This window comes from Haemorhous mexicanus, chromosome 22 (assembly GCF_027477595.1).
Source record: "Haemorhous mexicanus isolate bHaeMex1 chromosome 22, bHaeMex1.pri, whole genome shotgun sequence".
Taxonomy (NCBI): Eukaryota; Metazoa; Chordata; class Aves; order Passeriformes; family Fringillidae; genus Haemorhous; species Haemorhous mexicanus.
In genome coordinates, this window is record NC_082362.1 from 8,755,515 (window position 1) to 8,783,421 (window position 27,907).

At 46.7% G+C, this 27,907-nt stretch overlaps 3 protein-coding genes, 1 long non-coding RNA gene and 1 other non-coding gene across 31 annotated transcripts in view; 2 read left to right on the plus strand and 3 right to left on the minus strand.

Annotated features, from left to right (window-relative positions):
• The window catches only part of TEX14 (testis expressed 14, intercellular bridge forming factor), a 39,548-nt gene extending 36,858 nt beyond the window's left edge, over positions 1-2,690 (minus strand). For 21 of the 22 annotated variants that reach the window (XR_009489167.1, XR_009489165.1, XR_009489169.1 and 18 more), the window contains exon 1: positions 2,217-2,690. Coding sequence is in view for 17 of the 22 variants with exons in the window: in XM_059865927.1 (XP_059721910.1) it covers positions 2,217-2,391 (175 nt within the window). In the remaining 5 variants the exon portion in view is untranslated. The remainder of the gene's footprint in view (positions 1-2,216) is intronic. The other variant, XM_059865925.1, reaches the window with a different exon arrangement.
• Positions 1,219-1,433, minus strand: LOC132337634 (small nucleolar RNA U3). Its single transcript, XR_009489229.1, has one exon. It is a non-coding gene; the product is annotated as a small nucleolar RNA U3 (small nucleolar RNA).
• A 141-nt stretch (positions 2,691-2,831) lies between the features above and the next one.
• RAD51C (RAD51 paralog C) lies at positions 2,832-18,784 on the plus strand. 3 transcript variants are annotated; one of them, XM_059865952.1, is made up of 9 exons: positions 2,832-3,045; positions 3,708-3,966; positions 4,290-4,456; positions 5,412-5,545; positions 7,574-7,705; positions 9,789-9,855; positions 12,468-12,528; positions 14,964-15,024; positions 15,461-17,966. In XM_059865952.1, exons 1-9 carry the CDS (start codon positions 2,928-2,930, stop codon positions 15,485-15,487), a joined length of 1,026 nt encoding a protein of 341 aa, XP_059721935.1. In that variant the 5' UTR covers positions 2,832-2,927; the 3' UTR covers positions 15,488-17,966. The 3 variants fall into 3 exon arrangements, with proteins under 3 accessions (XP_059721935.1, XP_059721936.1, XP_059721934.1); XM_059865951.1 differs by lacking the exon at positions 15,461-17,966 and adding an exon at positions 18,459-18,784 and having other exon boundaries at positions 2,834-3,045; XM_059865953.1 differs by lacking the exons at positions 12,468-12,528; positions 15,461-17,966 and adding an exon at positions 18,459-18,784.
• A 121-nt stretch (positions 18,785-18,905) lies between these two features.
• LOC132337394 (uncharacterized) lies at positions 18,906-26,502 on the minus strand. The gene is made up of 2 exons (XR_009489170.1): positions 26,149-26,502; positions 18,906-19,346 (listed from the first exon to the last, which is right to left on the minus strand). It is a non-coding gene; the product is annotated as an uncharacterized LOC132337394 (long non-coding RNA).
• A 225-nt stretch (positions 26,503-26,727) lies between these two features.
• PPM1E (protein phosphatase, Mg2+/Mn2+ dependent 1E) overlaps positions 26,728-27,907 on the plus strand; it is a 60,039-nt gene continuing 58,859 nt past the window's right edge. For all 4 annotated transcript variants that reach the window (XR_009489137.1, XR_009489138.1, XR_009489139.1 and 1 more), the window contains exon 1: positions 26,728-27,189. Coding sequence is in view for 1 of the 4 variants with exons in the window: in XM_059865691.1 (XP_059721674.1) it covers positions 26,786-27,189 (404 nt within the window). In the remaining 3 variants the exon portion in view is untranslated. The remainder of the gene's footprint in view (positions 27,190-27,907) is intronic.

Sequence of the window (27,907 nt, forward strand, 5' to 3'; positions counted from 1 at the left end):
GCGTGGCGGCGCGCGGGGTAACGCCCCCTGATCTGCATGTTCTGCCCCCGCTGGCCAATCAGAGGCGCGCCCGAAGCCTGCCGCCGCCGCGGCCCCGCCTTCCCGCTCTCCCCCCGCGAACCAGAAGTGACGCTGCCGCCGGAACTCGGCCCGTCACCGCTGTCACGGATGTCGCGACAGGACACAAAGGACCGTCACCGTCCGTGCTGCCGCTGCCCCGGGTCAGCAGAGGAGAAGGAACCCGCTATCAACGGCAGCAGCGCGGCACGGCTGCCGCTGGGGCGGTGCGCTGGCTCCCAGCCTCTCCCGACGCTGGCAGGGTGGCATTCGTGTACCAGACACAACAAACTCCGGCCTTTACATCTCTGCGCTCACCCTGAGCACCACGGACCGACGGTAAAAAGAGCACAACACGGAGCACTTACTCCCTAAACCCCATCAGAATTTGTAACCTGACCGACACGGACCTCCAAAACTGATGAAAGGTACATCCGGAACAGGTTCCCCTTAGATCCATGTCACTCTCTGATCATCACCGTCCATCACAGGCAGCACTTTTGAACAAGTCCCCTTGCCCTGCACCAAGAGATGGGTCGGGAATACCATTGGTCTGAATACTCTCAATAAAATCTAAATCCCTGTGGCTGCTGCGCCCTCCCAGGGGATTGCCCACTGCGGGTCCCTGCAGCGAGAGCCTGGCTGCGTGTTGTGGACGAGAGATGGAAATGACCCATGGCAAGTATTGTTAATGCCTCTCTGCTCTCTTCAATTCCTTCTTTAACCACGACAAAAAAGGGCCACGAACCTCCCAGGCCGTGTTCTCTCCCTGCCGAGCCCTGAGGGGACGGGCAGGGGGCTCAGCCTGGAGAAGAGGAGCCTCAGGGGCGACTTTCACCCTCGCTGCCCCTGCCTGCAAGGAGGATGGAGGCACCTGGGGTCTGTCCCTCCTCCACGGAACAAGTGAGAGGGTGAGAGGAAACGGCCTCAGGGCGCACCACGGGAGGTTTCGGTTTGATATTGGGGAAAATTTATTCACTTCAAGGGTTCTCAAGCACTGGCACAGCTGGCCAGGGCAGTGGCTACGTCGCCAGACCCGGGGGGGATTTATGGGATTGTGGCACTTGGAGTCAGGATTCAGGGGGCAGCAGGAAGGTGGACCCGAGCTCCTTTCCAAGTAAATTCTGTTTTTGAACCAAGATTAAAAAAGAAGGACCACAAACCACTCAGCCCGTGTTCTCTCCCTCCCAAGCCCCACGATCGGGGGCCGGGAACGGTCATCAATGGCGAGCGGCCCCTGCCCAGGCAGCACCGCACGCCCGCTTCGCGCTCAGGAGAGAACACCTCGCTCCTCCTCGTGGCTTGTGACGCCGATCAGGGAAGATCACTCTCCTCTAGTGACCAACTACAGAAATGATCCCTGAAAGTATAGTCTTAACCCAACGCTCCCCGCCGCACCCAGCCCTGCCGCCAGCCCCCGCGCCCACCACACGGCGACACCCCGACCCCCAGCCGGGACCGGCCGGCGCGTTCCCCCAGAGCCCCCGCCGCCGCGGGAACGCGCCCCGGGACCCGCGGCAGCGCCCGCGCCCACCGGAACGGCCGCGAGTGGCGGCGCGCGGGGTAACGCCCCCTGATCTGCATGTTCTGCTCCCGCTGGCCAATCAGAGGCGCGTCCGCAGAGACGCTCTGGCCCCGCCCAGCCCCGCCCAGGGAAGGCGCAGTTCAGCATCAACGCAACCCACTGAGATCCGCGATCCTGAAACCGAAACGAAACTGCACCGACTATTTGGTTTCATGTACAAAACTCCCTGTTCCTATGTGGCTATAAATCTGTTTGTCATAATGCTTAAGATCCAAACCGTGCCTTAAGCATTTGGCAATTCGAACTAAAACCCATTTAAAGAGAAAATTCCTACAGCTCTCTTTCAGAATTTTAGTTTTACAATGCCTCTGTCACGTCCTTATGAACCATTTACTTATAAATGATTAGTTTTCTTTTCAATAACTTATTTTCATACATTTTTTGATTCGAGAATTATTCCCAGTTAACGGAAAAGGGCAGCTATAAATCATTTTGTTATTATTTGTATATCATATTTGTTAATCCAGAAAACTGGATTCTCTAAGCAGTGTGCTGACTATTTTTTACCAGAAATAAAAAAATACAGGAAAAAGTAAATCTGTTCTGCCTGTACTTGTGTAAACTTAGCTTTTACCTTTTTTCAGAAGCTTCTTCACTTTGACATAGTTCCCTTCCCTGACATACTCATGCAAGTCAGCTTCCAGGGAGTCTCCTTTTATACTTCCAAGCTTGACTGGGCATGGAAATGGGAGAGGGATGGGATGAGCCATCTTCTTTCCTGAACGCAACTGGGAAAAGGTAGGAAACATTAATCTGCAAAGCACCTCAACGTAAAGAACTTATCTGTGACTTCAGAACCTGCAGTAGCTTAAAGTTAGGTCTACTTCCTACCGGGGAAATCAGCCTCCTGCCCTCGCTAACAGTGCCCTCAGACGGGAGAGGCGACAACGGGGAGATCACAGAACCTGCCAGCAGCAGCGGTCCCTCCGGAGCACACAGGCGGGACACACCCAGCGGCACTCCCGGGTGGGGAATGCCCGCTCCAGCCCGTTCCCAGAGCCCCGGACACCCGCGGCCCACGCGGATTCCCTCACCCGCCGCTCGAACGGCCCCGACACGCGGGAACGCCAGCGCGCATGCGCAGCGCCGCCGCTCGCCCGCTTCGCGCCAGGGTGGGGCGGGGGCGGGGCCAGACAGGGAGGGGCGGGACCGGTGGGCGGGGCCGGGAGCGATCGCCGCTCGCTGGACGCGGCCGGAGCGTGTCCGGAGCGCGTCTGAGCCGTGTCCGAGCCGTGTCCGAGCCGTGTCCGGAGCGATCCGGGGCGTGCCCGGTGCCGGTGCCCCCATGCAGCGGGAGGTGGGCACGCTGCCGCTGGCCCCCTCCCTGCGCGCGCGCCTCGCCGCCGCCGGCTTCCAGACGGCGCAGGAGCTGCTGGACACCGGGCCCTGCGGCCTGAGCAAAGGTACCGGCGGCTTTCGGCCCCGCGGGGCCTCTCCGGGATCTTCCGGGCCCTTCCCCCTTCCCCGTTCCGGCCCCAGTGAGGCCTCCGGGAAATGGTTGCAGTGAATAATAATAAAAAATGGACCATTCTGGTAAAAGATCAGCAGACACTGATGGATGTAAATGGGATGCAGGAAAGCGAAGGGTTTCTGTTAGGCTCATCCCTCCTGTTTCCCCAGCTTCCGTCTTCTTTTTACTAGGTGATTTAAACAAAATAAACCTGTTTGAAGTTAGAAAATTGCCTTTTTCAAGGAGTGTGTAGTGATTCCTCCCTGGAAGGTGGGAAGGCCCTGGCACAGGGTGCCCAGAGCATCTGTGGCTGCCCCTGCATCCCTGGAAGTGTCCAAGGCCAGGCTGGATGAAGCTTTGAGCAGCCTGGGATAGTGGAATGTGTCCCTGTCCATGGCAGGGTGGTACTGGGTTGTCTTTACAGCCCCTTCCAACCCAATCCAGTCTGGGATTTTGATTATCTATGACAATAACAGTTTGAAAATCACATCATTAGTGCCAGGGCTCTGTGCATACTGTCCTGGGAGGGTGAATATCGATTATTTGGTGTCACGTTATGGAATCACTCAGTGCTTATAAAATAGAGGTGATGTTTTGTGCTTTTGGCTTCTCTAGAAATTGGAATCTCCAGGGAAGAGGCGCTGGAAGCACTGCAGGTGGTGAGGCAGGAATGTCACGGGGACACAGCAAGGACAGCTGGGGGATCAGGTGCCACCAGGAAGTGCACAGCCCTGGAGCTCCTGGAAGAAGAGCAAACCCAGGGCTTCATCATCACCTTCTGTTCAGCACTGGACAACATCCTGGGAGGTGGCGTGCAGCTGACAAAAATCACTGAGATCTGCGGAGCACCCGGAGTTGGCAAAACACAGTTGTGGTATTTCACTGTCCCATGGCTTGTGTGCAACCAGGAATCACTTTTTGTGCAGCTCAGCTATGAAATGAGCCCATTTTTCTTGTCTGACTGCAATCTCTGATTCTTCTCCAGCATTATAAATGCAATCATGGTTGTAGTGCTCCCTGTCCCGTGTATTCCTCAGCAGGAATGTCACTCCAGGAGTGAGCAGGGAGAGCTCTGGGATGCAGATCTTGATCTCTATTTCTGTTTCCCATAGCAGATCTCTGTTTCTGTTTCCCAGGAGGGAGCAGGGAGAGCTCTGGGATGCAGATCTTGATCTCTGTTTCTGTTTCCCGTGGCAGCATGCAGCTGGCAGTGGATGTCCAGATCCCAGAGTGCTTTGGGGGCGTTGCTGGAGAAGCTGTGTTCATTGACACCGAGGGCAGTTTTATGGTGGACAGAGTGGTGGACATTGCAGCTGCCTGTGTGCAGCACTGCCACCTCATTGCTGAGGCTCAGCAAGAAGAGGGTACGTTGCCAAGTCATTTCTTTTCTGGAGGAGGCAAGGATGGAGTGAAACAAGTGGCTCGTAGGCTGCAGTGTTACTTTTGGAGTGTTTGCTGACAGCTTTTTATTTCCACCTCTCTGGATCAAACCCTGAACTACATCTGTGTCTGGAGTAGACTGGGCTGGGCTACTTCAAAAAGAATTATTTTTCTGCAGGGTGATTTTGTGAACGTTTTGATCCTGGGGGTTTTGGGTGGTGTGTCGGGTTTTGATATTTGATCTTCCTCCTTTCCTCTTTTCCTTCCAATTTTTAGCACCTTAATGATCATATTTGCACTTGTTGAGCAAAACTGAGTGTTTTGTTTCAAAACACAGGAACAGGTAGGGAAAGAAAAGAGGAACAGCAGAATTTTGTGAGGCAATGTTGCTGCTGAAGGCCCATAGAATAAAACCATAGCTGGAATTCAGCTCCTCCATAAAGTCAGTATACCAGGCTGCTTTTAGTAAGTCATCAGTCTCCTGGGGATATGGACACAACTTTTGTGTTACTCATGGAGAATTTATGCACCAAACTTCTGTTTGAACTGAGCTAAAAAGACACTGTATTAAATCAGTTACTGCCTGTATATTAAGCAAGGGATGATTAATAGTCCCTGATGTCCTCTGGTGGCGCTCTGGCTTGAAAATGATTTACTGGAGAAGTTCTTGCTTCAGAAATAAATTTTTCATTGTTGGAGGCCTCCCTTGGAGGCTCCAGCGTGTCTGTGTGCAAATGCTGGGATAGCATCTGCTCACCACCTTCCTGACTTTCAAGCCAGATGGAAAATATGTTTCCACACTCCTTACCTTGCCTGTTCTGTTTCTGGGGGCTTTGCTGTTGCTATGTGTGGAGGGCAGGCTTTGGTGGGATGATGAAAGTAACAATATGCTCGTACAGACTTCTGACTCATTTACTCGTCTGTTTGTTTTGTTCTCAGATCATGGGAAAGCTTTGGAGACTTTCTCTCTGGAAAATATCCTCTCTCACATCTATTACTTCCGTTGTCGTGACTACACAGAGCTGCTGGCCCAGGTCTACCTCCTGCCAGAATTCCTGTCAGAGCATTCCAAGGTAAGGCTCGTTGCAGGCTTGTCAGGAGGTGTCACTCATCTTCACACTGAAGAGTTTTTGTCTGCTGTAGTAACAGGAGTAAACACCTTGGTACCTCGTCAGCTTGGCAGTAAAATATTGGCTGATAGCAGAGTACAAATGTAAAGCCTTCTGCTTGTTTGCCTTTTTGTTCCCATCCCAAGTACTCTCAAGAGTAATTTGCTTTTGCCATCCTCCTGAATTTCCACTCTGAGTTGAGGACACTGGGTCTGTGCTGCCACATGTTCCATTTCTGGGAGCACTGAGCTGTGAGTCAGCACAGAACTGCTCTGCACAAGAGCCTCCCAGCCTGGGGGTGTGTGCTGACCATGAGGGTGGCATCAGAAAGCCTTGGTGCCACTTTTTTGCCCTAAAAGATCACTGAGGACCAGAAATATCCTGCACCATCCAAATGACTCCTTCTTTTCAGTGCATCTTCTGTTGCTACAAGCAACCAGAGCCTGCAGCTTGACTCTTGGGTGGACTGCAGCCAGAAAGTTTCTTAGTACCTAATGTCTTAGAGAAATGCTATTGTAAGGCAGATTTTCACCACCTCCCCTCCAGATTTCTGGGTTCTGCACTGCAGATCACTCCCTGTCAGGATCTGGGAAATATGACTGTGCCTTGTTCTATCAGAGCCCAAATCAGTGTTGGATTAGAATGTCTTTTGCACATATTCCAAAATTTTTCATTGATGGGAGCTGTGGTGTTCTGGAAAACACAGATGGGAGCCTCACTTGTGCTTGGTGTAGTCTGATATTTCCCTTTCCCTGCCAGGTACTAACGGTGCCCTGTTGTGTTTGCTCTTGTGGAAAGTACATGGCTTCATTAGCAGAGTTCCATTGGGCTGCAGCTCCCTGGAACCATCTGTGCTGATTATGTGGGCTTGGCCTGCAGCCTGAAGTGCTGAAGGTTGCAGGAGAACCACAAGACCTTCTGCTGATTCCTTGGACGGGCTAGAAGTGACTTGACAGATTGCTCATTGCAGTCCAGCTCTCATTAAAATTAGTCTGATCCCTCTGGAGCCCAGTCTGGGACCACAGGAGCCTCCAGATTTTAGGGTTTTTAGGAGAGAGAAAAAGTTGTAGAGGTTTAGAGATAAGAAAGAAGTCGAGTTACAGATCCAAATGTGCCCTTTGGAAATATTAATTAGTTTGAGATCTTGTTAATAATATGAGACTGTTAGCAAATATTCTTGTGGTAAAAAACCTAATTCTTTAAGGTCTGCTAGAGCCTAGGACATTTCACAGTGATGTCTGTGCAGGCCTGTATGTTCCAGTCATAAAGAGGCTTCCCAGTAATGAGTTAAATCAGTACTGCAGAAAATCAGGGGTTTTGTGTTGTTTCCACTTTGTTATCTTGTGCACTAATGCAGGAACTTGGAGACACCAAGGATCTGAGTGACATCTGAATGTGCAGGCGCTGTAAGACCATCCATCTCCCTCCTGTATTTCATACTTGGGTCATCAAAACAGCCACAACAAATGAAGTTAGAATAAATCAAAATCCCAGACTAATGTTTATACAGTGTCTTGAGGGTGATGAGCCAGCAGCTGCAGCGTGCTCTGACTTCAGCTAATGATTGCTACAAAAGAAATAATTCAGCAAAGCAAACATCTTGAGGCAAGATAGATCCTCAGCTCCAGTGCAGTGTGCCTGGAATATCTTTAGGCATCTGTTAAACTGTGTGTTTCCAAGGCAGATCACTGATAACAGCTGAGTTATCTCAGCAGTGCCTCCAGAGAGCCTGAATTCTGATTTGGATTTAATTTTTGAGGGAGAAGGTAAATTAATTGCTGTTTGTGGAGAGCTGAATCAAGTCCAGTTCTGCTGTTTAATGATTATTTGCTCCAGCTTCTCTTCTGCAAGGCTTCAAGTCCAGCTTTGCCAGTCGTGTTCACCTAAGGATGAAATAAAACATTCCAGTGCACTTAAAACCAACTCTTGCTGTTTGTTGTCATTTTTTATGGGATGGTAATGACAGCTTTTGATCTTTTCTGCTGCCTTTAGGTCCGGCTGGTGGTGATTGATGGAATTGCCTTTCCCTTCCGCTGTGACTTTGAGGACCTGGCGCTGCGCACGCGGCTGCTGAACGGGCTGGCCCAGCAGCTCATCATCACAGCCAACGACCACAGGGCAGCTGTGAGTCCAGGGCAGCCTTCCAGCCCAAAAGATGCTGCTTTTTTTTATAAGGAATTAAGGAAAAGGGATTTGCTCTTGCCTCTAAATAGCCAAATAAACCCGCAGCAATACCCTCTGCAGTAATACCCTCTGCATTCACTCTTGCTAGTTTAGTTGGTGAATACAGAGGGATCACAAAGGCAAAACACCTGAAAGGTGGGAAATTCCTAGACTTGCCAAAATAAGTGAAATTTGCATCAATAGCCTCCTGTGGATCTTAATTAAATGGTAGCATGGCATTTCTAATGCTGTTTGCCATCATCTCCAGTGATTTGGTTGGACAAGGAATGCTCCTCTGGTGACTTTTCCTACAAAAATCCCCGGGAGCATTCAGCAGTTCCAACACAACTTTCCACTCTCTGTTTAAATAGACATTCCTAGGAAGGAAAACCACTTTATCTGCTGGATTGGCCTTCTCTCCTGGCATCCATGGAAACCCAGAGCCTCCTTCCTGGGCATTGTTTTACGTCACAGACGGTCTGGAGGCAGCAGACCCGCAGCCAGCAGATGGCACTGGGAAGCTGCAGCTGTTCCAGAAGTTGTTTTGGAAGTCTGACAGCTCAGAGAAGCATTGTTCAGGAATTGGAGCTTCCCCAGCCCTCAAAATGGTGCTAGTGTCTCTAACAGTGTCCAGGTGACTTGTGACCTTGTCACCCACAACTCTCTGGCGCAGTTGGCTTTTGTTCCGAGCTGCTAAAAATAAAACTCCTCTTGTGCTTCCTCTGGGAGCTGTGGGAAGGGAAGAGCCCAGCATTCCCAAAGTGTCCTGACCTGAGCAGTGGAGCTCCTTCCTGCTGCTCTGGGCACCAGGGAAAGGATGTTCCAAGGTCTGCACAGCCTCAGGTTTCCTGAGTGCTTTCCCCTAGACCTTGGTACCTGGTGACCTTGAACAGAGCTGCTGTCTTTGGACAATGCTTTTCTTTGGTCAAGGATAAAAATCATTTCTTCTGAACCAGGCATCACTTTAGTACAAAGTTGCTGAATAAACTCTTGCTAAAAGAGTCAGAGCTTCAGGAATGGTTTGGCTTGGATTGGCCCTCTTAGTTCCATGAGCTGTGAGCAGGCTAAATCCAGCCTGCATGCCAGGGATTGCTTGTCAGGCAGCTCTGGATGCTCTAATATGGTAGGAAGTCAGATCCTAAAGATGGACTCGGAGTCAGGATGCCCAGCCCTTCTCCAGCAGGGAGATGAGGAGGCTATTTGGGGCTGTTACCATGCACTTGTGATGATTTACTTCTCTAAAATGTGCAATATCTGTGCTGGGCTCTCAGCTGTGGGAATGTTTCAGGCTGTGCTCAGTGGAACTCTTTGCTCTCACACACTTTTCTGAACTGCTCCAGCAAGAATCCTCTGAGCGTGTCAAACAATGGAACTCTCTAGGGTCTTAGATGGGTACAATTTTTCATTTTTAATGAACTTTGTCATTAATATTCCTGGCTCTTTTCTGCCTCACCCACCCCCACTTCTGCCAGGGATCTAACCTAGACTGTCTGTGAGCCTCCCACCAGTGGTTGGGGCTGCGAAAACACTCCCCCGCTCTGTCTGTTCACTTCCATTCTGCTTTGTCTTGTACCCACTTGTGCATTTTTAGACTGCAAGGCACAGGAATTCAGTTAATCACCAGGCTAATGCACATTGGGAGCAGCACCACCAAGTTCATTTACCCCAGGGACTGAGAGCTGGCTCCTCATGGAGGCCCAGTGCAAGTCAGCTGCAGCTAAACATAGACCCAAACAACATTTAGGACAAATGCTGTGGGATAAATAAGTTGTGTGGAGCTTGTCTCCCTTGGGGAGAGAGAAACTGAATGAAAGAAATCTCCCATTCAAACCAAAAATACATTTTGCAGGGTACTCTTAATCTGTTTGGAAAAGATGAGGCACCCTTACAGTTTCTCCTCATTACAGTTGCCAGGGTTTTGCCTGAGTAACTGCTTCATCAGTAAAAGCTTTTTTGAAAATTCCCTCTCTTCCCTCCCACCAGTAAGCTGATTTCCAGGAGATTTTAATTTTTTTTTTTTTTTTGCTTCTGTTTCCTCTTTCAGGTAGTTCTGACAAACCAAATGACAACAAGGATTGGACAAAGCCAGTCCACATTGGTACCTGCTTTAGGTAAGTGTTGAGCCTTGAGTTGAAAATTGATATAAGAGTTCCTTTCCTTTGGCTTTATGTACAAAGAGAAATCATCCAAAAATGTACCTGGGAGCTGTAAACCTCTAGCAGGGATGTGGTGAGGAGAAGGTTAAATCACTCAAAAAAGATCCCAGCTTTTAATGATTGCATATCCCAAAATAAGCTGCAATTTCCTAAATTCCCTGAGAAGCATTCACTGCCTCTCCCAAACAGTTGAAATTGTTTATTTTCCCATTACCCTTGAACATGTCCCATTAATTATTTGCAAAGGCATTTCATATTTGCTGTATCACTGGAATTCTCTGCAGTTATGATGTAGAGGGAAGTTCTATGGGGGATCCTCAGGCACAGCCTGCCCTGAGCCAGGTTAAAGATTTTTTTTGCAGGCTGCTCAATTTTGCCCTGTAATGAGCAGATACCTCATCCATGCCTTTCTGCTGCAGTCACAGGGGAAAATAAAACAGTTCTGAAGTGGAGATTTCTACAAATTAAGGAAAGGTTCAGCATTTAAATCTTATTTCAGGCTGTAGCACTGCATTATTTTATGATTCACCTAAAGGGCACAAATTCTTCATTTTCTGTGAGCTGAGTAATGATTCCCTTGCTCTGGAGAGGAGAGAGAAAGGGGCAGTACAAAGGCAAAGATGTTCCCAGAGTCTGTACAGGCACCAAACCATTTGGCAGAGATAGAGGGTAAAATGAACAAACACAGCCCATCTCCTGCAGGAATGTGAAGAACGTGAAATTTGGAGCTGTGCAGGCAGACCCAGCTCCCAGGATCTGACCCTTTTTGTCAGTTTTGCCTCTTGCTCTCTGATGGATTATTTTTGGCAGCCTTTCTGGCTACAAACTCAATTAAAGCTAATAGAGTCTGTCTTTTTTCACTGGCCAGCATTGTTTGGGAGCTGTTGTGTTTATTGAGTCATGGGGACAGTAAAGAATGTGAAGACATTCAGGGGAGTTTATAATTCAGATATCCTGCCTGGCCTTGTGCATATTTTCTTTCACAAACAATTAATTTGACATGACCTCCTGTGGAGCTGACTGTGACTCTCCCCAGCCTGTGTGAGCACAGTATTGTTAAACTGAGCAGTGTGAACTCTTCCAAAAGTGCAACTTGGTGCCAGTTGGGAAAATATTTAACCAAGTGGTTTTGATGCCCTGCTCTGAAGAGGTGGTGTTTCAAAAGTCTCATCATAAAGGCTAAAGAACCTCCCACTGCTCCATGGTTTGGTGTAGCCAGAGGAACTCCTGAGGGAGGGGTCAGCAGAAAACCCCCAAGTAAAATCACTAAATTGGGTTTTTCCTCCCATTGACTGGTAAGCCTGAGAAACAGCTTTTTCATGAAAGCATTAATCTCTAAACTCTTATTCAGCTCCTGAGCAGAAGGGAAGATCTTAATTATGAGGGAAAAAAAAAAAAAAAAAGAAAAAAAGCACAGATGCTGCAAGGTATTAAGTCAGGAGCTTTATGAAGGGGACAGCTTTCTTTCCCACTAGTGATAGCTAAGCTGGGTGTTCCTAGACATTTCTACTAAATATATTTAGAAAGGAGGTCAAATATTAATCTACAGGCAGTTCAACTCAGAAATATCTCATTTTACAGTAGCATTTTTCACTCATAGTCAGTGCAGTTGGAAATCTGCTGGTGTGGAATTTGTAGCCATTGTAAAATGTGTTTTGATCTCTGCCTCAGAGCCATCTCTGAGAGCCAAAATTTTTAATGTCAACTCAGATGTAGTGGAGCAAGGTCTGGCAAGATGCCTAAAGGGTCTAGGTCTTCGTTACAGTGGGATCATTTTTTTTCCTTCTCTGTGCTCTAATAAATACCAGAGCACAGGGGGCACGAGGGGCTGGGGGTGTGAGGGAGACCAGGGAGGGCTGGACAGCAAAGAGCAGGTGGGCAGGGGAGACCTGGAGTGCTGACAGGGATAAACAGAGGAAAAAGCACCCAATAAAGATGTCTGTGCATTGACTTGTGGTCAGGTGTGAGCTGAAACATTGAGACTGAGCCCCTGGAGCAGGATAAAAGATCTAAATTTCCTTCTCTCTTTCCACCACACCCCCTGCTCCTTGCTTTTGGTTATTTTGCATTTTGCTGTCAGAAGCAGAAAACTGCTTCAGGGGCCCTTAATGCTTTAATAATGGTTGACTTCTCCCAAAGCTGGCATCCCAAAGGGACTGGTGTTTGCTCATAATTATGCCTGAGAGACAGAATATCACAGTTCTGAAGTAGGATTTAGACCTCCTCACCAGACTTCTTCAGTAGTAATTAGACAAATCTCTTCTTCAAGCTGCCTCTGTTTTTAAGGCTTGTCTCGTACCTGTCCTTTATTAGGCATCCATGACATTTTCCTGCAAATATGGAAGTATTGCATCAAGATTTCTGTAAAACACATAGACTGCAGAGGTGATTCCTTTTGTAGGTCTGTTTGTTGTGAAATCCTTGCCAGTATGAAAAAGATGTGATGCATCACTGCAAGAAAGGCAGATTTTGTTTTAATCATGGGGTGGTTTTGAAGATTAATTTCATTTCAGCTTGCTGATGGTGGTGTTGTAAGAGATAATGATCTGTCATTGTGTGTTCCTCAGGAGAAAGCTGGGGACACGCTGCCACCGTCCGTTTAATCTTCCACTGGGACAACACTCAGAGGTGAGGGAAAATGTGAGGAAAATCCATATAAATACAAGAATGGCACTGGGGAATCTTTCAAACTGGCCATGGGGACCAGGCAGGGGTTTGAATTTGGCTCCTGGCCTTGCTCTGCCACATCCCAGGCTCCTGAGGCTCAGGAATTGTCTCAGTGAGGGTTGAACTGTCAGGATCCTCCTCCCCACCGTGGTGGGCTCTTCCTGACAAGATGCCATGGTTTATAAAAGTGTAACATCCTCATGGCACCTGTTCAGACACAAGGATTTCTTTCACTATCTGCATTTTGCAAGATAGGGTTGGGTTGTAATTGTTTTGATAGAACTCTTCTCATCTTAATGTGAATTTTTGCCAAAGACTCAGTGCAAGTATTGAGCTGGTGGGTTACAAGGTGATTTTTGTGCCCCACTCTGAAGAGGTGAAATTTCCACAGTCTCATTATAAAGAACCTCCCACTCCTCAGTGGTTGGTTGTAGCCACTATAATTTCTTTGAGAAGAATTTTTTTTTTTTGCTTCAGTGTCTGTCCAAAACCAGAGATGCCAAAGAAGGCTTTAAAGCCACCTGGCCTGTCACCCTCAGGACAGGCTGCTGACCCTGAGCTTCAGGGGTTGAACCTTCCAAAAAACAGTGTGAAATTCTGTTTGTTGCAATGAGATCTCCTCTGTTTCCTGGTTCTTTTTTCCCCTCTTTATATTGCAAGGTCATTTCTCTTTCCTGGTCAGTTAAATTTGTCCTGTATGTAATATCACCATGCAGCAGCTTGAGATTAAGGAGCTGTGCTGCAATTTCCTAATCTTGTGCAAACAGTGAGCAAAAATGGTGCTAGAATGGTGTTTTGCAGTGTTTTGCTTGGTGAATTTGAAAGAAAAATGCAGTGACACTTTCTTGGGGAGTTTTGTTTTTAAATTCTAAGTTTGAAGGCAATGCAGGATGATTACAGCAGGCTGTTTAATTTGGAATTAAATTAACATCACTGATTAGTTAACAGTCTTTTTAGGACAAGTTGCATCAACATAATGATTACAGAGTGAACAAAAGTTAATTTTATATATGAAAAGAACTTTTTTTCTTCTGCAACAGAGCTAGGAAGGCTGCAGATAGAAGTTCCAGAAAACAAGCCAAGGAGAGACAAACCTGGCTTATTTACTGATGTAAATCTGCAGCTAACATGGAGTGGGGCCTGCAGAAACAGCAATTCTGGATACAACTGTAAAAGCAGAAATAGCTCAATGCTGTCTTATTTTTGCACAGGCTGCCTACAGCTGATGCTCCATTGTGATTTTGTTGGTTTTATATCAGGTTATTGAGGCACAAAGATCATTTGAGGACCCATTGCCTTTTTAAAAATATTTTTTTAATGTGCTTTGGCCACTTTGATACCTGTCTCCTCCTTTCTCTCTACTCCTGAAAATGTCAGAGCTTAATTCTAAGGGTTCTCTTTGCTGGGAGGAAAGATCCTGTTGAGTCAGAGGCTCCAGCTGAGCTCTTGTGAAAGCCTGGCTTCTGCAGCTCCAGATTTGGGCAATTTTGTCAAGTATAACCCAGCATTTGAGTGTTCTGAGGAATTCCCTGTGTAGCTAACATGAAGTGGCAGTGTTCCTCAGGCTGTAATTACGTGCTCTCTAATAGAATGGCACCTCAGGGAGGAAAAAACCCCCTGAAAATAATTAACAGGATTTTTGGCAGGGTGTCTTGCTACAGAGAGCAGAACACTTTCTAGATTGGCTTATGTAATGTGAGTTTTGGGGAGGTGGGCATGGTGCAGCCCTGACAAGGGTTGAAAACCCCTTTCCTTTTGAGCTGCTGTGCAATTTTCTCTCTATATTATGCAGGCATTTGCTGTAGAACACAAATCAAGGTGTATTGCTTAGAGTCTAAATGCAGCAAATCAGGGAAGTGTCAGAGGAGAAATTAAAGGGAAACTGTCTTCTCAAGGTTGTGCTGTGTGTCAGTGGCAAGGGCAGGCTTAGAAATAGAACATCTCCAGCCTCTGGGTTATATTGACAGGCTTGGGAAATCTCTGGAAAAAGCCTCCCTAGAAGTACTGGAATTCTTGAAGGTCTCTCACATCCTTGAGAGGTCAAAGAACAAGTGATTAATGGAGTAGGGAAGAGGTGTGCTCAAAACCTTTTTTGTTTGCATTTTAAGAAAGTGACATTTGGAATTAATTCATGATGAATATTGTTCCAAAAATGTCATCAAATACTGTGATGAAACAAGGCTAATTAATCATTCACTCTTTTTAGTAGGTCTAGATTGTGTTTGAGCTGACAGGTCATGTAAGGATGGGAATCCACAGTTTGAATGACCTATATGAAAATACATCCCTGAGAATTCCACTGCTGCTGTGGGAAAACTTGGGTGTGGTCACTGGGCTATTTGGAATTTTTATTACTGCATTAATTAATCATAATTAGCCGGGGTTTGTTTTCCCAGGTTGGCCACGTTGTACAAGTCACCGAGCCAGAAGGAGTCCACCATAGCCTATGACATCACAGTGAGTGTTCCTGTGGGGAGGGACATGCCCAGCTGGGTGACACTGTCACCTGGAAAGGAATTGCACACAAATCTCAGAGTGGGCTGTGCTTTCTTAGTCTTGCTTTTCAGCTGCCTTCTGAAGGGAAGGTAGTTATACTGGGAGAGCTCCAGATTTAAGGGTCATTTGCTCTTTTTCTCTTTAGAAAAGTGACCCAGCATTTTGTCTACTCAAAGTTAAAATACTTTTGATTTCCAGATCAAACTTTCAGGCAGCCTGTCCCCATCTGTTCTGCTGCTGGTGCTGCTTATTTTATCTGCCCCTGAAGATAACTTTTGCCCTAAGTTACCAACAACAATTTGAGCTTCATTTGGGAAACCATTGTCTCCCTGGTCAGGTAGGGTGTGGTTTCTCAGGTGGCTTTTTGCATCTGTTCCAGTTGAGTTCATCTTTTCAGGGTGAGGATGACCAGAATGAAATCTGATATTCCAGAGGCCTCTCCAGTGCTTTGTTCCATAGGTATTTCCCCATCTCTGCTTTATGTGTGGTGTAACCCAGGCTGTGTTTATCCTACACTGACCCTACACCCAGCCAATATCCAGATTTTTCTCTTCTGTCCCTATCATAGAAGGAGCTTCCAGCTTATGGCTGGAGTCTTTATTCATCCCCAGTTAAATCCTGTGATTATTTCCCATTGTGGAGTGCTTTGATACATATTAATGAGAAGAGATGCTGTCTAAGCTGTATTTAGATTTAAAAAGACAGCACCACTCAATTCTTACCTCCTCAAATGTCACATCCATAGGTACAATTCCATAACTATTTGCTACGTGTCCTCATGGAAACACGTTGCCATAGCATTTTCTGCAGATTTTAATGCTGCCATCAGATGAGATCCTCAAACTTTCAAACAGAAATCAGGGGTTTTTCCCCACCCACTCCTGAATGTATTCACCAGGACAGAAGAAATACTGCAAATATATATTTTTATAAAGACTGGAAGGGGAAGTGGGACTGCATCCCAAGGTTGTTTGGATCATGTGATGTGAGTCCTTTTTTCTCCAGCTGACAAACAGATGGATTTTGTCTCAGACAGTTTAATTGCCTTTTTCTTTCATTTTTATAAGCACCATAAAACAGCTATGCTCTCTTCTGTGTGAATGCACACTATCTTGAAATAGAGTTGAGAGTGAATCCTAATCAAAGATTAGTTAATATTTAAGATTATCCATGTGGTTTTTTCCCTTAATCCTGATGAACTGCTTCAGCAGATGATTTCTTTTAGTAAAAAATTGTATTATCTCCATTTCTTTCATGAAATCCAGGTCTGATAACAGTCTGCTGTTATCATTTCTCACTCCATAGTTAAACTGAAAGATGTCAATACATGTCCAGTGTTTCCAAATCAGATTTGTGCATAACCAGCAAACAAAAAGAAAGATATTAAAAAAATAATGATTCCTTAGAATTGTGCAGATGAGGTGCATTGGTGCCATTGGCAAAGTGGCTGCTCAGTACCCATGAGCTGATGAAATGTGTAAATTCATGAGTGAGCTCTGGGCTTTTTTTATCCTGTCCTTTCCAGCACACTGGAGTCAGTCACCACTCTGAGGGGGCTGTGGAACTCCTCTCCCATGAAATCCTTTCTTCCACAGGCTGATAAGGATTCATTCTTAAATGCAGAGTATAGAAATGGAAATTGATTTATGCACAAGGGAGTAAGTAGCTGGGCTGATTCACCTGAATTTCCCAGGAATGTGACCTGATTATTTCATAGTGAAAGACAGAGACCCAGGATCTAAATTCCAGGTAGGAATTGTTTCCCTGAGCTGTGGAGGGTCTGCCAGGCCAGCAATGGCAGCAGTGCTCAGGTCATAAACACATCTACCCTTGCCAGTCTTGCTGTAGAGGGTGTAAATCCAGAGGACATTAAGGAACAATTCAAAATGAAAGACTGAGCTTTGTCCTTGGTTCCAGCATCCTCACCATCTGAAAGCTACTACCAAACCTCACAAATAGACACAAAATTCTTGTGTTTTCAAGGTGTCTGCCTGTAGCCAAGTGCAAAACATCCATCCTGGGCAGCCTGCTTTATGTTCTGGCCCTTCTAACCCTTGGAATGCTTTCACTGGGAGTCAGCATTCTGGATTAAGTGGATACTTGGCTACAGATCCACCTTTGTGCCTCAGGGAAATGGCAGAGATTAGATGTAGTGAAACATTAAACTTGAAGATTCCCCATTATGCTCTTTAGAATAACACTTGAGTTGCTTATAAATAGCAGAGGGGTTGCACAGATCCTGCCCTTGTAGCAGCTCTTGCTGTTAGTTCCTTTAAAAAGCCCGGGTTGGGTGAGGTGAGGCATTCAGAAATAGAAATAAAGGGATGGGAGACTTTAACAAGACATTTTGCTGGGGTTTGGGATTGGTCTTGGTGTGGGACACACTGGCATTTGGCAAGAGTCACCTCTGATGGTAATTCTGCCTGCATTCCTCACCCTGCACCAACATTCCTGAAATGCTCTCATCCCCACATTGTCTCTACCTGAGCATTTTGGATCAGCAGAGCAGTTTTGTGTTCTGATTAATGCCTTTTCCTCTCTAAGGCTGCACTGAGAGTCTTCACTGAGCTGTCAGCAGTGCTCTCTGCACAGCATTTGTCTGGAGATGAGAATTCAGAGAGTTGCAGGCTTCACACAACATATCATCTCCATCTGCATCCATGGCATGTTTAGCTAACTGACTTTGAGATCTTTCGTATTTTAAAATGGTTAAAAATTAAATTGTGAGCTACAGTAGCAGAAAATACGAGTGGTACTAGGCTAGATAGATCACTTCAAGCACTCTCCTGAGTAGCAGCATGTAGTTTTCACTTCTACATTTAGTTTTTGGCAGTCAAAGGTTTTCATCCCATTGTGTCCCATAAATTACTATGCTGGAACAGTCTTTGCAGTCTAGAGACAGATTCAGCTCTGCTGTTCTCTTACAATGTCTCATTGATGTTTTCAGTTCATTAAGTAGGTACATGGAACAAAAATATCCTAGGTTGTAGAAATTCACAGTTTTGTTTCTGAAAATGACTGAGGCAATTAATCCAGTCATCTCCTTGCTTCTGTGGGAGCTGATGGATTTGTCTTTTGATTTATTTAAATAGGCAACATAAGTTAATTTACAGAGGAGCAGTTTTTCATAGCCATAGGGGTGATAAACAGTAAAAGGAAAGTGATAGCCTGGTTGGTGAAAATAAAATATCTTTAAAAAACAAAATGAGCAGACATGAGTTGGCACATGTGTTGTAAAGTTTGCAGTGCTGAGCTTAACCTGGTCTATAAACATTCTGTGGCTGCTCATCCTGAATAAATGGCAGCATGATCCTTGTTCTGATCTTCTGGGAACTGGTTACTCATGCTTTCTGTCCCTACAAGCCTTAGCACATGATTTTCCTTTCATCTTCCAGTCCCATGGCTTCCGAGACGTGCAGCCTCCAGCTGTCCCTGCCAGCACAGGAGGGACTGAGCTGAACCCTCGGAAACGGCCTCGGACGGAGGAGGAGAAGCAGCAGTGATCCCAAAGTGATCCCAAAACGGGCTCAGGTTAAAAACCTACAGGAGCAGTGCCAGGGTGAACGTGCTGCCAAAGGCACCCTGAGAGACTCCCAACTTCACTTCCTCGTCAGGACTTCATTTTAATATTAAGACTGCAACATGCAAATTTCTGTGGCATAAAAATCCTTTGTATATGGCATAATTGTAGTTTTATAATAAAAATCTATGTTTTCTATAAGGAACAGCTTCAGCTTTGGGGCTGGGGCTTTTTTTGTTTGGGTTTTTTTGGAGGGGAGGTGGATGTGGGGGCCACAACTCCATCTTTTCACACTGGGTAAAAAGACAATGAAATGAGAGCCTCTGGCACAGCACATTTAATGACAGGCATGTGGATCACTCATCTGGCTTTGTGTGTACCTGAATTTTAAGGAGGTTGGATGCAGCACTGTGCTCTCCACAGGCTCAGAGCAGGACACAGGCAGTGGATGCTGGAAGAGAAATGCAGCTTTCTGTGCTGTACCAGAGTGGGGCTTCAGCCCTCACCTGCTGCAAAGTCCTTGGTCAAGGACAGTCAAAGCTGTGCTTTGAACTTCTCCTTTATCCTGGGGTGGCAGCAACAGAGATGAAAGGCTGGATCTGAAGGACAAAGGATTTAATCCAGCACGATAATTCTATGTTCCTGTCTCAGTAAGTGGGAATCTTTTACCGTGACTCAGGCTTGAACCAAACTGCTGCACAGCCATGACTTCCACGTTCTTCATTTCATTTCTTGCTGCAATCAGGATCTCTTTTGTTCGTGGCTGTAATAAAGGGGAAATCCAGACTTAGGCACCAGCAATATCAGCAGCTCCAGAGTCTAAACCCAGAGAATGAATGTATACTGAAAGCACAGCAGCTTTTTGTCCTCTTTTTATTAAGAGAAAACAAATCAAGGAGATTATTAGAGGAGAAGAAAGGTGCTGCACTGCAAAATAGTAATTACTTCAATTATGGGAAATGTTTGTACACATGCACAGAGATGACCCCTCTTGGCAGAGCACTCAGTAACGTTAGAGCTGAGGAAACTCAGCCAGCAGCTAAATGGAGAATTCGAGTTGTGGGAGTCACTATCTTAAATTTTTTATTTAGTATACACTAAACTGACTTTCCCCTGAAATTAAATTCAGTGCTGAATCTGAGTCATAAAATCTCCCTATTCAAAAAAGGCTGAAAAAAAAAAGGAAAAAAACCAGTGGTTTTTGCATCATTATAGGGTTTAGATTAAAATTACATAATAAAATATTAAAGGGGAAAGTATTGAGTTGCCATGCAGCAAACTGGGCTTTGTCAAAATTTAAAAACTGTGAGTCAGGGAGAAGCTCTGAAGCAAGCAGGATGACATAGGGGAAGGGAGGCAGCGGGATCTGTGACTCAGACAAACATTTCAATGCAGGAGACACAGGCAGACAAAGGATCCTAGCGCCTGTGATGTCAGCAAGCTAACGCTCCCGTTTGGGAATAAAGCCTTCCTACGTCTTGCAGTGCAGGAGGAGGGGGGAGCTGGCACCGAGCTCTTGCCTACGTAGGCACGAGGAAAACCATCCATTAGGAATGTTGGAGCAATATTTTCAGGAGCTCTCCTGGATCCCGGTGATAGCTGCTGTCTAAGGGGTTTGGTAATTATGGAAAAATCCATTTCTCTCAGTGCATTGTGCTGGGATTTAACACCCTCCACACGTCCTTCCGTGTGTGAGCAGAGTAACAGTGTGGCTCCCATATACTATTAATTTCAGCTGACTGGTGGTTTTAATTTTGTTTGTAGTAGAGTAGCATCCAGAAGCCCCAGCTGAGATGCTGATCCTGTTATAACAAGATAAATGGTCTTGGCTGAGTAAATGTTAGAGCTTCCAGTGTTATGGGCATCGTTATTCAAATAAAAAAGATGCACAGTTACTGGTTAACAGTGGGAGTTACAAAATGTCCAGAGGAAACATTGGAGGCTCTCTATGCTGAGATTTTTTAATTTTTCACTCTTTTTTTCCTATTGAAGCTATTATAAAAATCAGCTCTGCAGACCAGAACTGAGAGAAGGATCTGTTGGCGGAGACAAAATTAGATTAAATGAGCCAGATTTCGTTCTCATCTGCTGGAGACAAGGAAGCTGTTCCAGGCTCAGAATTGCAGAGAAAGAAAAAATTTGACCGTTGCCTCACCAGTAAATCTTCCATGGCAAGTTGATTTTTTCCCATATGTGCCTGGAATTCTCTTCCATGTCACAGCATCAGTGCCCAGCAGTGAGGGGCAGAAGAGAATTTTATTACTGCACAAAAAGTGAGATTCTAAGTAGCCAACCCCATGGCACTGCATCAAAAAGAAAATGAGTTGTTTGATTTGCTGCTTAAGTCCCAGTTTGCTGAAAGCCAAGGGCTTTAACTGTCATGCTGAGTTTGAAATTATTCCATTTTGTGGGGACGGCATTTACTTGTGGTGGAGGAACTTATTTTGTCACCACAACAAGAATGCAGATCCTACCACAGGCCTTGGCAACAGGCAAACACTGCAGTCACAGGAGAATTCTCAGGCCCTGAGTCCTGCTTTGAAACTCTTTAGTTTGGACAGGGAAAATAACAATTTATTTGTTCCTGTTTTGATGTGTTCTGCACCTTTTCCATTATGAAGTACCGAGGAACCAGCAAGCCTCTACTTAGAGTAAATTGAGGAAAACATGGAGAAGAAATTGCTCAACTGGAGGTACAAAGGTGTAGCCAAGGTTCAAGGTAGGAAATCAGTCTCCTCGTGAAGTCAGTCACAAAGTGATTGACTCGTGTGGAAAGGAGATTTGGCCACTAACCTGAGTGCTGAATACAGAGCTGAGAAAAGTACATCTAAATTATAACAATCATTTTCCTGATAAATTTCAGTTACTGCTCCTTTAGTTATTTTATAGGGGGACTAAATTTAGGATCAGGTTTGTTCTCAGGTATTTAATGGATTAACAAAGGTGAACTCCTTACTGCCTGCTTTTTGAACTCCACCCTTGTCCTGAACAAAAGGAGATAGAAAAGTTGGAAGGGCAAGTCATTGTGCTCCAGCTTGTCCAAAGAGAATGTCTTTACCATGCTCAGGATAATAATTCTTTAGAAAGGCACATGAAGACGTGTAGTACTGTTTTAACACATGATAATTCTATATGAAATAAATGTGGTAAGTTTAGAAGTATGGTTTGATGCTTTCTTATCCTTGAGAGAAATGGAATAAACAGAGCGCTGACATGGCAGTAGCACAACTATTCCAGAAGGGAAATAACAGTTTTTTAAAAGGATGAAAGGCAGGGGGTCAGCCCGTGTTCCCAAAGCAGCAGGGCCGTGCTAAGAGCTCCGCAGGGAGCCTGGCTGCAGGGGAATGTGGCGCTGGCAGTGGCCGGGAGCAGCCTGGCCAGCCCTCCTCCTCCGCAGCCCCTCGGCTCCAGGAACCGGTGCCAGCTGCTCCCTGCTCCGGGCTTCCCTCTGCTGCTCCCCAGGCTGGGCACTCGGTGTCTCGTGGCTGCTGGCCATGCACTCATTTGGGATGATTAGGGTCAGGGGAGCTGCCTTCCCTTGGCTGCTGCAAGATGCCTGCATTAATGTTCTCTCCTGAAGAATGAAATCACCGGGAACTGGCCCCTTTCCCAGTACTGAATTTCACCCACAAATGCACCCACTGTTAAACTGTCAGCTCCTGTCTTGCTTCCCACAAGCAAGAAATATTCCTACAATATCCACTATCTATCTAGGAGAGAGCCTAAGCTCTACACAGTTTGAACTCTAGCTCTTGACATAATAAATGGCATTAAAACCAATAGTTCCATTGTCACACAAGCAGTAAAAATGTTAGATTATGTGCCAAAATAATGCATAGAAAAGCCTGTATTTTAGTAAGTCAGACATCAAGAATTATAGCTAATACTGCTCATTTTTACAAGAATTGCTTGCCATTGATTTAAACAGAGCCAAAGAAGCATTGGGATATTAAAAAAATAAATAAATAAAATCACATTTCAGTTTCTAACAATGAGAAGGGGGAATGTTTAAAATATTTTATAACATATATAGGAAATTAAAAATGAAACTCTACAGACCTCAGTGAATGGTTCTAATTGGATCTGGATGTTTTCCTCAAAGGCCATGAATATGCTGTTTGAATGTTTGCTCAGTTTCCATTATTTTGGAGGTTTAAATTTCTGACACATATCCCTCTAATACTCTTAATTTATTTAGTGTGAACTGCTGCAATTTTAGCAACACAGTTACAACTACACTCACTTAGTAATTCTTTTTGTATCATATATGTTACTAAATTAAAATGTTTTGGGCTAAAGAACAAGTTGTCTCCTTAGCAAGAAAATAATGTCTTTAAAGTGCAGCGTGTCAATAAGAGATTGTAACACTTTTTTTTTACTAGATAAACTTACTGCTTACTACATTTTGATAGTAAATGTGTTACATCACATAAATCTATCTCTTTAAAAGCCATTCATTCATTAATTTGTGAAATGAACACAAGTTTCTGTGGCTAATTCAGAGGGTTTGAGGCAATTGAAAGAAGTTAGAATGAGCTGCATCAATGGGGTTTGAGAGGGACACTAATTCAAAGCACACCCTTTCCTAAACAGGGGTCTGGATGGAAGGCTGAAAATGGAATTTTCCTTTGGGATGGGACTGGAAATTTCCATGACAGCTGGAAGTGGGATTCAGGCCTGAAATCCCGTGTTTTGCAATGGATGGGGATATTTCAGAATAATCTTTGACTATTAATCTGGAAAAGCTGACTTGACCTCAAAAACTTAAAAAAAAAAAAAAAATAAGAGAAAGAAAAAGAAAGAATGACTTTGGTGTTTATAAACACCCTAAAAAATCCTTATTATGGCCAAGGAGCCAGTAAAACTGTGGTGACAGAAGTTACTTAGCTTTTCAAAGCTGCAGTTGACCAGGCTGAACCTGAGAAAATGAACTGCAGCTTGATGGATGTTGACTCTGTCAACAAGAGTCCTCTTGCTGTATTCCTTACAAATTCCTGCTGTCTTTAGTCTTAAGCAACTGGAATTATTAAAACTGAATACAGATGCAAAAATGAATTCAGGTTCACTGCAAAAGCCCTACTTTTTAAAGAAGCCCTACTTTGAAGAGGCATTTACCATTAAATTCATTTGCATGGTATCAGATCATGTGTCACAGGTATGTTAAGTACTGTCAAGGCATTCTTCATGACCCTACCTGTCTTCTGTTTGTCAGCCCACAGGAGTCACTTCCAAAGGTTACAAAGAATTAGAAAGCACTTCTTTTTGCCCTCCATACAATTCAGGTCACCTCCCCAAGGCCTGTTCAAACCCTGCTTATTACTCAACAGCAAATGAGAAAGAGGAAGGCATCATTTTAAGGCTAAAATGAAACAGATTTCTTCCAAAACAATACTGCAAAATGTTCTTTTTTAAAACAAAAAGCAACATTACTAAGCTGAAAATGATACAAACACCTGCATTTCCTTCTCACATCAAGTGCAAGCCTTATTCTCCATATGATTTCTGATGGTCTCAGATTGAGAATGTTGGGAATTGTGAGTTTATTCCATCCACCTCCCCTCATCCCACAGGAACCATCCACCCAACAATATCCAGAGCACAGCCAGGCACTCTAAATTTAGCTCCCAGAGTTCCTGAACACTCCAAACATTTCGTAACAGCGCCGAGCACACGCTCTGAGGGCTCAGTGGGTGCTCAGAGCTTCCTTTTCTGGGCAGGGTGGCTCCTTCTGGGGGAGCTGGCCACCCCAGTGGCCCCACGGAGAGCGGGGCCAGCAGAGCTCCTGCCTGGCTCAGCCACCACCCACTGCCACCGTCTGCTCCGTGTTCCAGCTTAATGGGAATGGTTTCCCACCTTTTCCCTCTCACAAACAAATGTCAGCGTGGCTTGGAGCCATCAGCTCTCTATTGAATATCAGAGCAAAACAATCCCGCCTTGACTGTGGTGCCAAAAGTTGACAAAGTGTCCTGAGTGTGGAGTTCTACTCTATTTCATTTTAATTAGTGTCTTCTGCCACGAGACAAATGATGAAAAGCACATGGGGACTGCCAAGATGAAGCAAGGACATCTGGTAACTTTAACGTTTCAACATGAAGCAGAGTAGGTATTACTCCCAGATACTCTTCTGTGCTCTTTGAAACAACTAAAAAAATATATAAAATTAACAAAAATTACAGGAAAAGGCTGCCTAAGTGCTTTTGAATCTCTTCTTAAATAGTTTTAATTGCTGTTTTTCATAAAACATGAAGATGATCTTGCATCTTGTTGAATTAGCTGTGACTTCCCTAAGACATTGTAATAATAGGAATTTTTATAATTCAGATCATATTACATTAAGATTATCTGGATTATAGTTTCTTAGAAACTCCAACTGCCTCTGGATTCTGAGGGAAAAACAACTGATCATGAAGTTGAAACTGCTTTGTGATACTTGCATCCTCCCGGGGCTTGTGACTCACTGATGATGCAGAACACACAAACATAAAAAAAATAAAAAACAAAATCCAGCAATGACATCATCAGCTGCAACTGGGAGCTCTCTGCTCAAAAAGAACTGCAATGTTTCTTACCCTTCAATATTTCTTACCCTTTAATGTTTCTTACCCTTCAAACCCACCTGGCATTCGCTAAATAAATGAGTGTTAAATTGAAAATAAAGAAAAGGCATAAAGAAAAATATTGCTTAGACATAACCTTCCAGGACAAGTGATGTGATTTTCTGTCACTGTCAGCTGTGAAGGACTAAGACGAACTGTGACAATCACATTTTTAACTCTCAGGGCTTTTACATATTCACAAGATCACAATGCAGTTGCTGGAAATATTCTAAAATTAGTTTGGCTCTGAAATAACTCACCAAACTGAAGACAGATTTACAGGAGCACCCTGACATGCAGAGGTAATTGCTACAATGCAGAGAACAACAGGTTTCAGCAAGATAATGTCCCTGTTACAATACATGAAAATCTGAGGATTTTTTGCATATGAGGCTCTTGATTTGGCCATTTTTCAAGGTATATCTCACATTAAGGATATAATTCCCTCCCAGGTGTACAAGCTGTTTTAAATGTGTGTGGCAATTATACCTGTTCATTAATTGTATTTATGGACCTGATAGCTCTGAAAATAGCTTTCCAGCAGCAATGAATAAAACAAGCCAAAATGCCTTTCACAAATGAAAGACATTTATTAGACAGCAAGAGAATATTCACTACAGTTTCTCTCCCACTGACAGGTTATCGTTTAAGTTTTAGTTGGTGTAGCATCTTCAGCTTCTCACAAATTCTCCTTTGCCAGAAGACGGAATGAGTAGATATTGTGCAATATGTAATTTATCACAGGATCATGGAATGATTTGGGTTGGAAGGGAGATTAAAGATCATCTATTCCACCCCCTGCCCTGGGCAGGGACACTTTCCACTGAACCTGGGTGTTCAGAGCTCCATCCAGCCCGGCCTTGGACACTTCCAGGGATGGGACACCCACAGCTTCTCCGGGCAGCCTCTGCCGGGGCCTCACCACCCTCACAGCGAAGAATTCCTCCCGAACACCTGAACTAAACCTACCCTCTTCCTTTTTCATGGCCACTTCCCCTCACGCAAACACGCTCCGATGTCAAATCCGCTCTCCGCGGCTGCTCCTGGTCCCGGCCCGGGCCGCGGCTCGGCGGGACCGCGGCGTCCCCTCACGGCGGGGCGAGCCCGGGCCGCCCCCCGCTGCCGCCCCGGCCCCGCGCACCCTCCGGCAGCCGCGGAGGCGCCGGCGGCGGCGGCGGAAGCTCCAGGGAAGCCCCGAAGGAGGCAGGGATTAGGTAACAAGCGATGTGCGCTCAGGTTTCCTCCGGGTTCCTGTGAGGAACCTACGCGTCTGGCTGCCTTCGCATGACTCATCACAGCGGCGCGGCTGCCGCCGCTCCCGCTCCCCCGCCAGCGCCGCGGCCCGAGCCGCCCCCTCGGGCGGCCGCCGGACCCTGCCGGGCCCCCCTCAGCGCCGCGCGCGCTCCCGACGTCCAGGCGCGCCCCCCCCACCCGCGCACCCCCCGCGGCGTGCGCGGCCCCGCGGGCCCGGCTCGGGAGCGCGCGCGCAGGCGGCGGGCGGGAGGGAGGAGGAGGAGGAGGAGGAGGAGGAGGCGGTGGCGGCGGGCAGGGAGCTCTCTGCGGGCGCAGTGCTGATCCGCCGGCGGGCGGCCGGGAATGCGAAGCGATGGCCGCGGGCGGCTCGGGCAACGGCGGCGGCGGCAGCGCGGAGGAGAAGACCTACCGCCGCTTCCTCGAGCTGTTCCTGGGAGAGTTCCGCGGGCCCTTCGGGGCAGAGCCGGAGCCCGAGCCGGAGCCCGAGCCGGAGCCGGAGCCGACGGCCCCCGCTCCCGCTGCCGAAGCCGCGGGAGACGCTGACGAGGAGCCCGGGGCAGAGGGAGAAGCGGGAGCGGCCGCCGAGGCGGAGGAGGGAGAAGGCGGCGAGGGCGATGCCGGCGACCCTCAGCCGCCCGCCCCGCCGCCGCCGCCCCCGCCGCTGCCCTCGCTGCCCCGGCCGCTCTCGGAGTACATCACGGAGGAAGAGGTGGAGGGCGAGTGCCTGGACCTCTGCCTGCAACAGCTCTACAAGTAGTGAGTGCCGGGCTGAGGGGAGCGGGGCAGGGCGCGGGGCTGAGGGACCCCCGCGTGTGGGGCTGAGGGACCCTCCTGTGTGGGGCTGAGGGGACTCCCCCAGTGTGGGGCTGAGGGGACTCCCCCAGTGTGGGGCTGAGGGGACTCCCCCAGTGTGGGGCTGAGGGACTCCCCAGTGTATGGCTGAGGAGACCCCCAGTGTGGGGCTGAGGGGACTCCCCCAGTGTGGGGCTGAGGGACTCCCCCAGTGTGGGGCTGAGGGAGGAAAGCGAGGGCAGGGGGGATCCTCGAGGCAAAAGAGTTCAGGACTTCGGTGGTGCTGAGCATCCCGGGGTCACAGCGTCCTGCTCTGTGAGGCTGCCCCTGCCCCAAGGAATCCTCTGCTCTGTGCTCTCTGCTTGCCTCTGGCCGGGACAGGAGAAGGGAAGAGACAAGGGAGAGCCACGAGCATCCATCTGGAGAGCAGCTTGCTGGGGAGGGAGAGCGGTGGGGGAAATGTCTCACGCTCTGGTGCCAAAGCAAGAAAGGGGGTTTGCCTGTGGCTGATTGTGCTGGGGCTTGAAATTGAAATGTTCCCCCTGTGAGGGCTGGTAAATGGGGAAACCTCTGCCAAGAAGGGGAAAGAAGGGGCAAGGAAAGAGAGGCGGTCCAGTCCCTTCACCCTTCCAAAAAACCACCGCACATGGAAAAAACCACACCGTGTATTCACAGAGCGGGG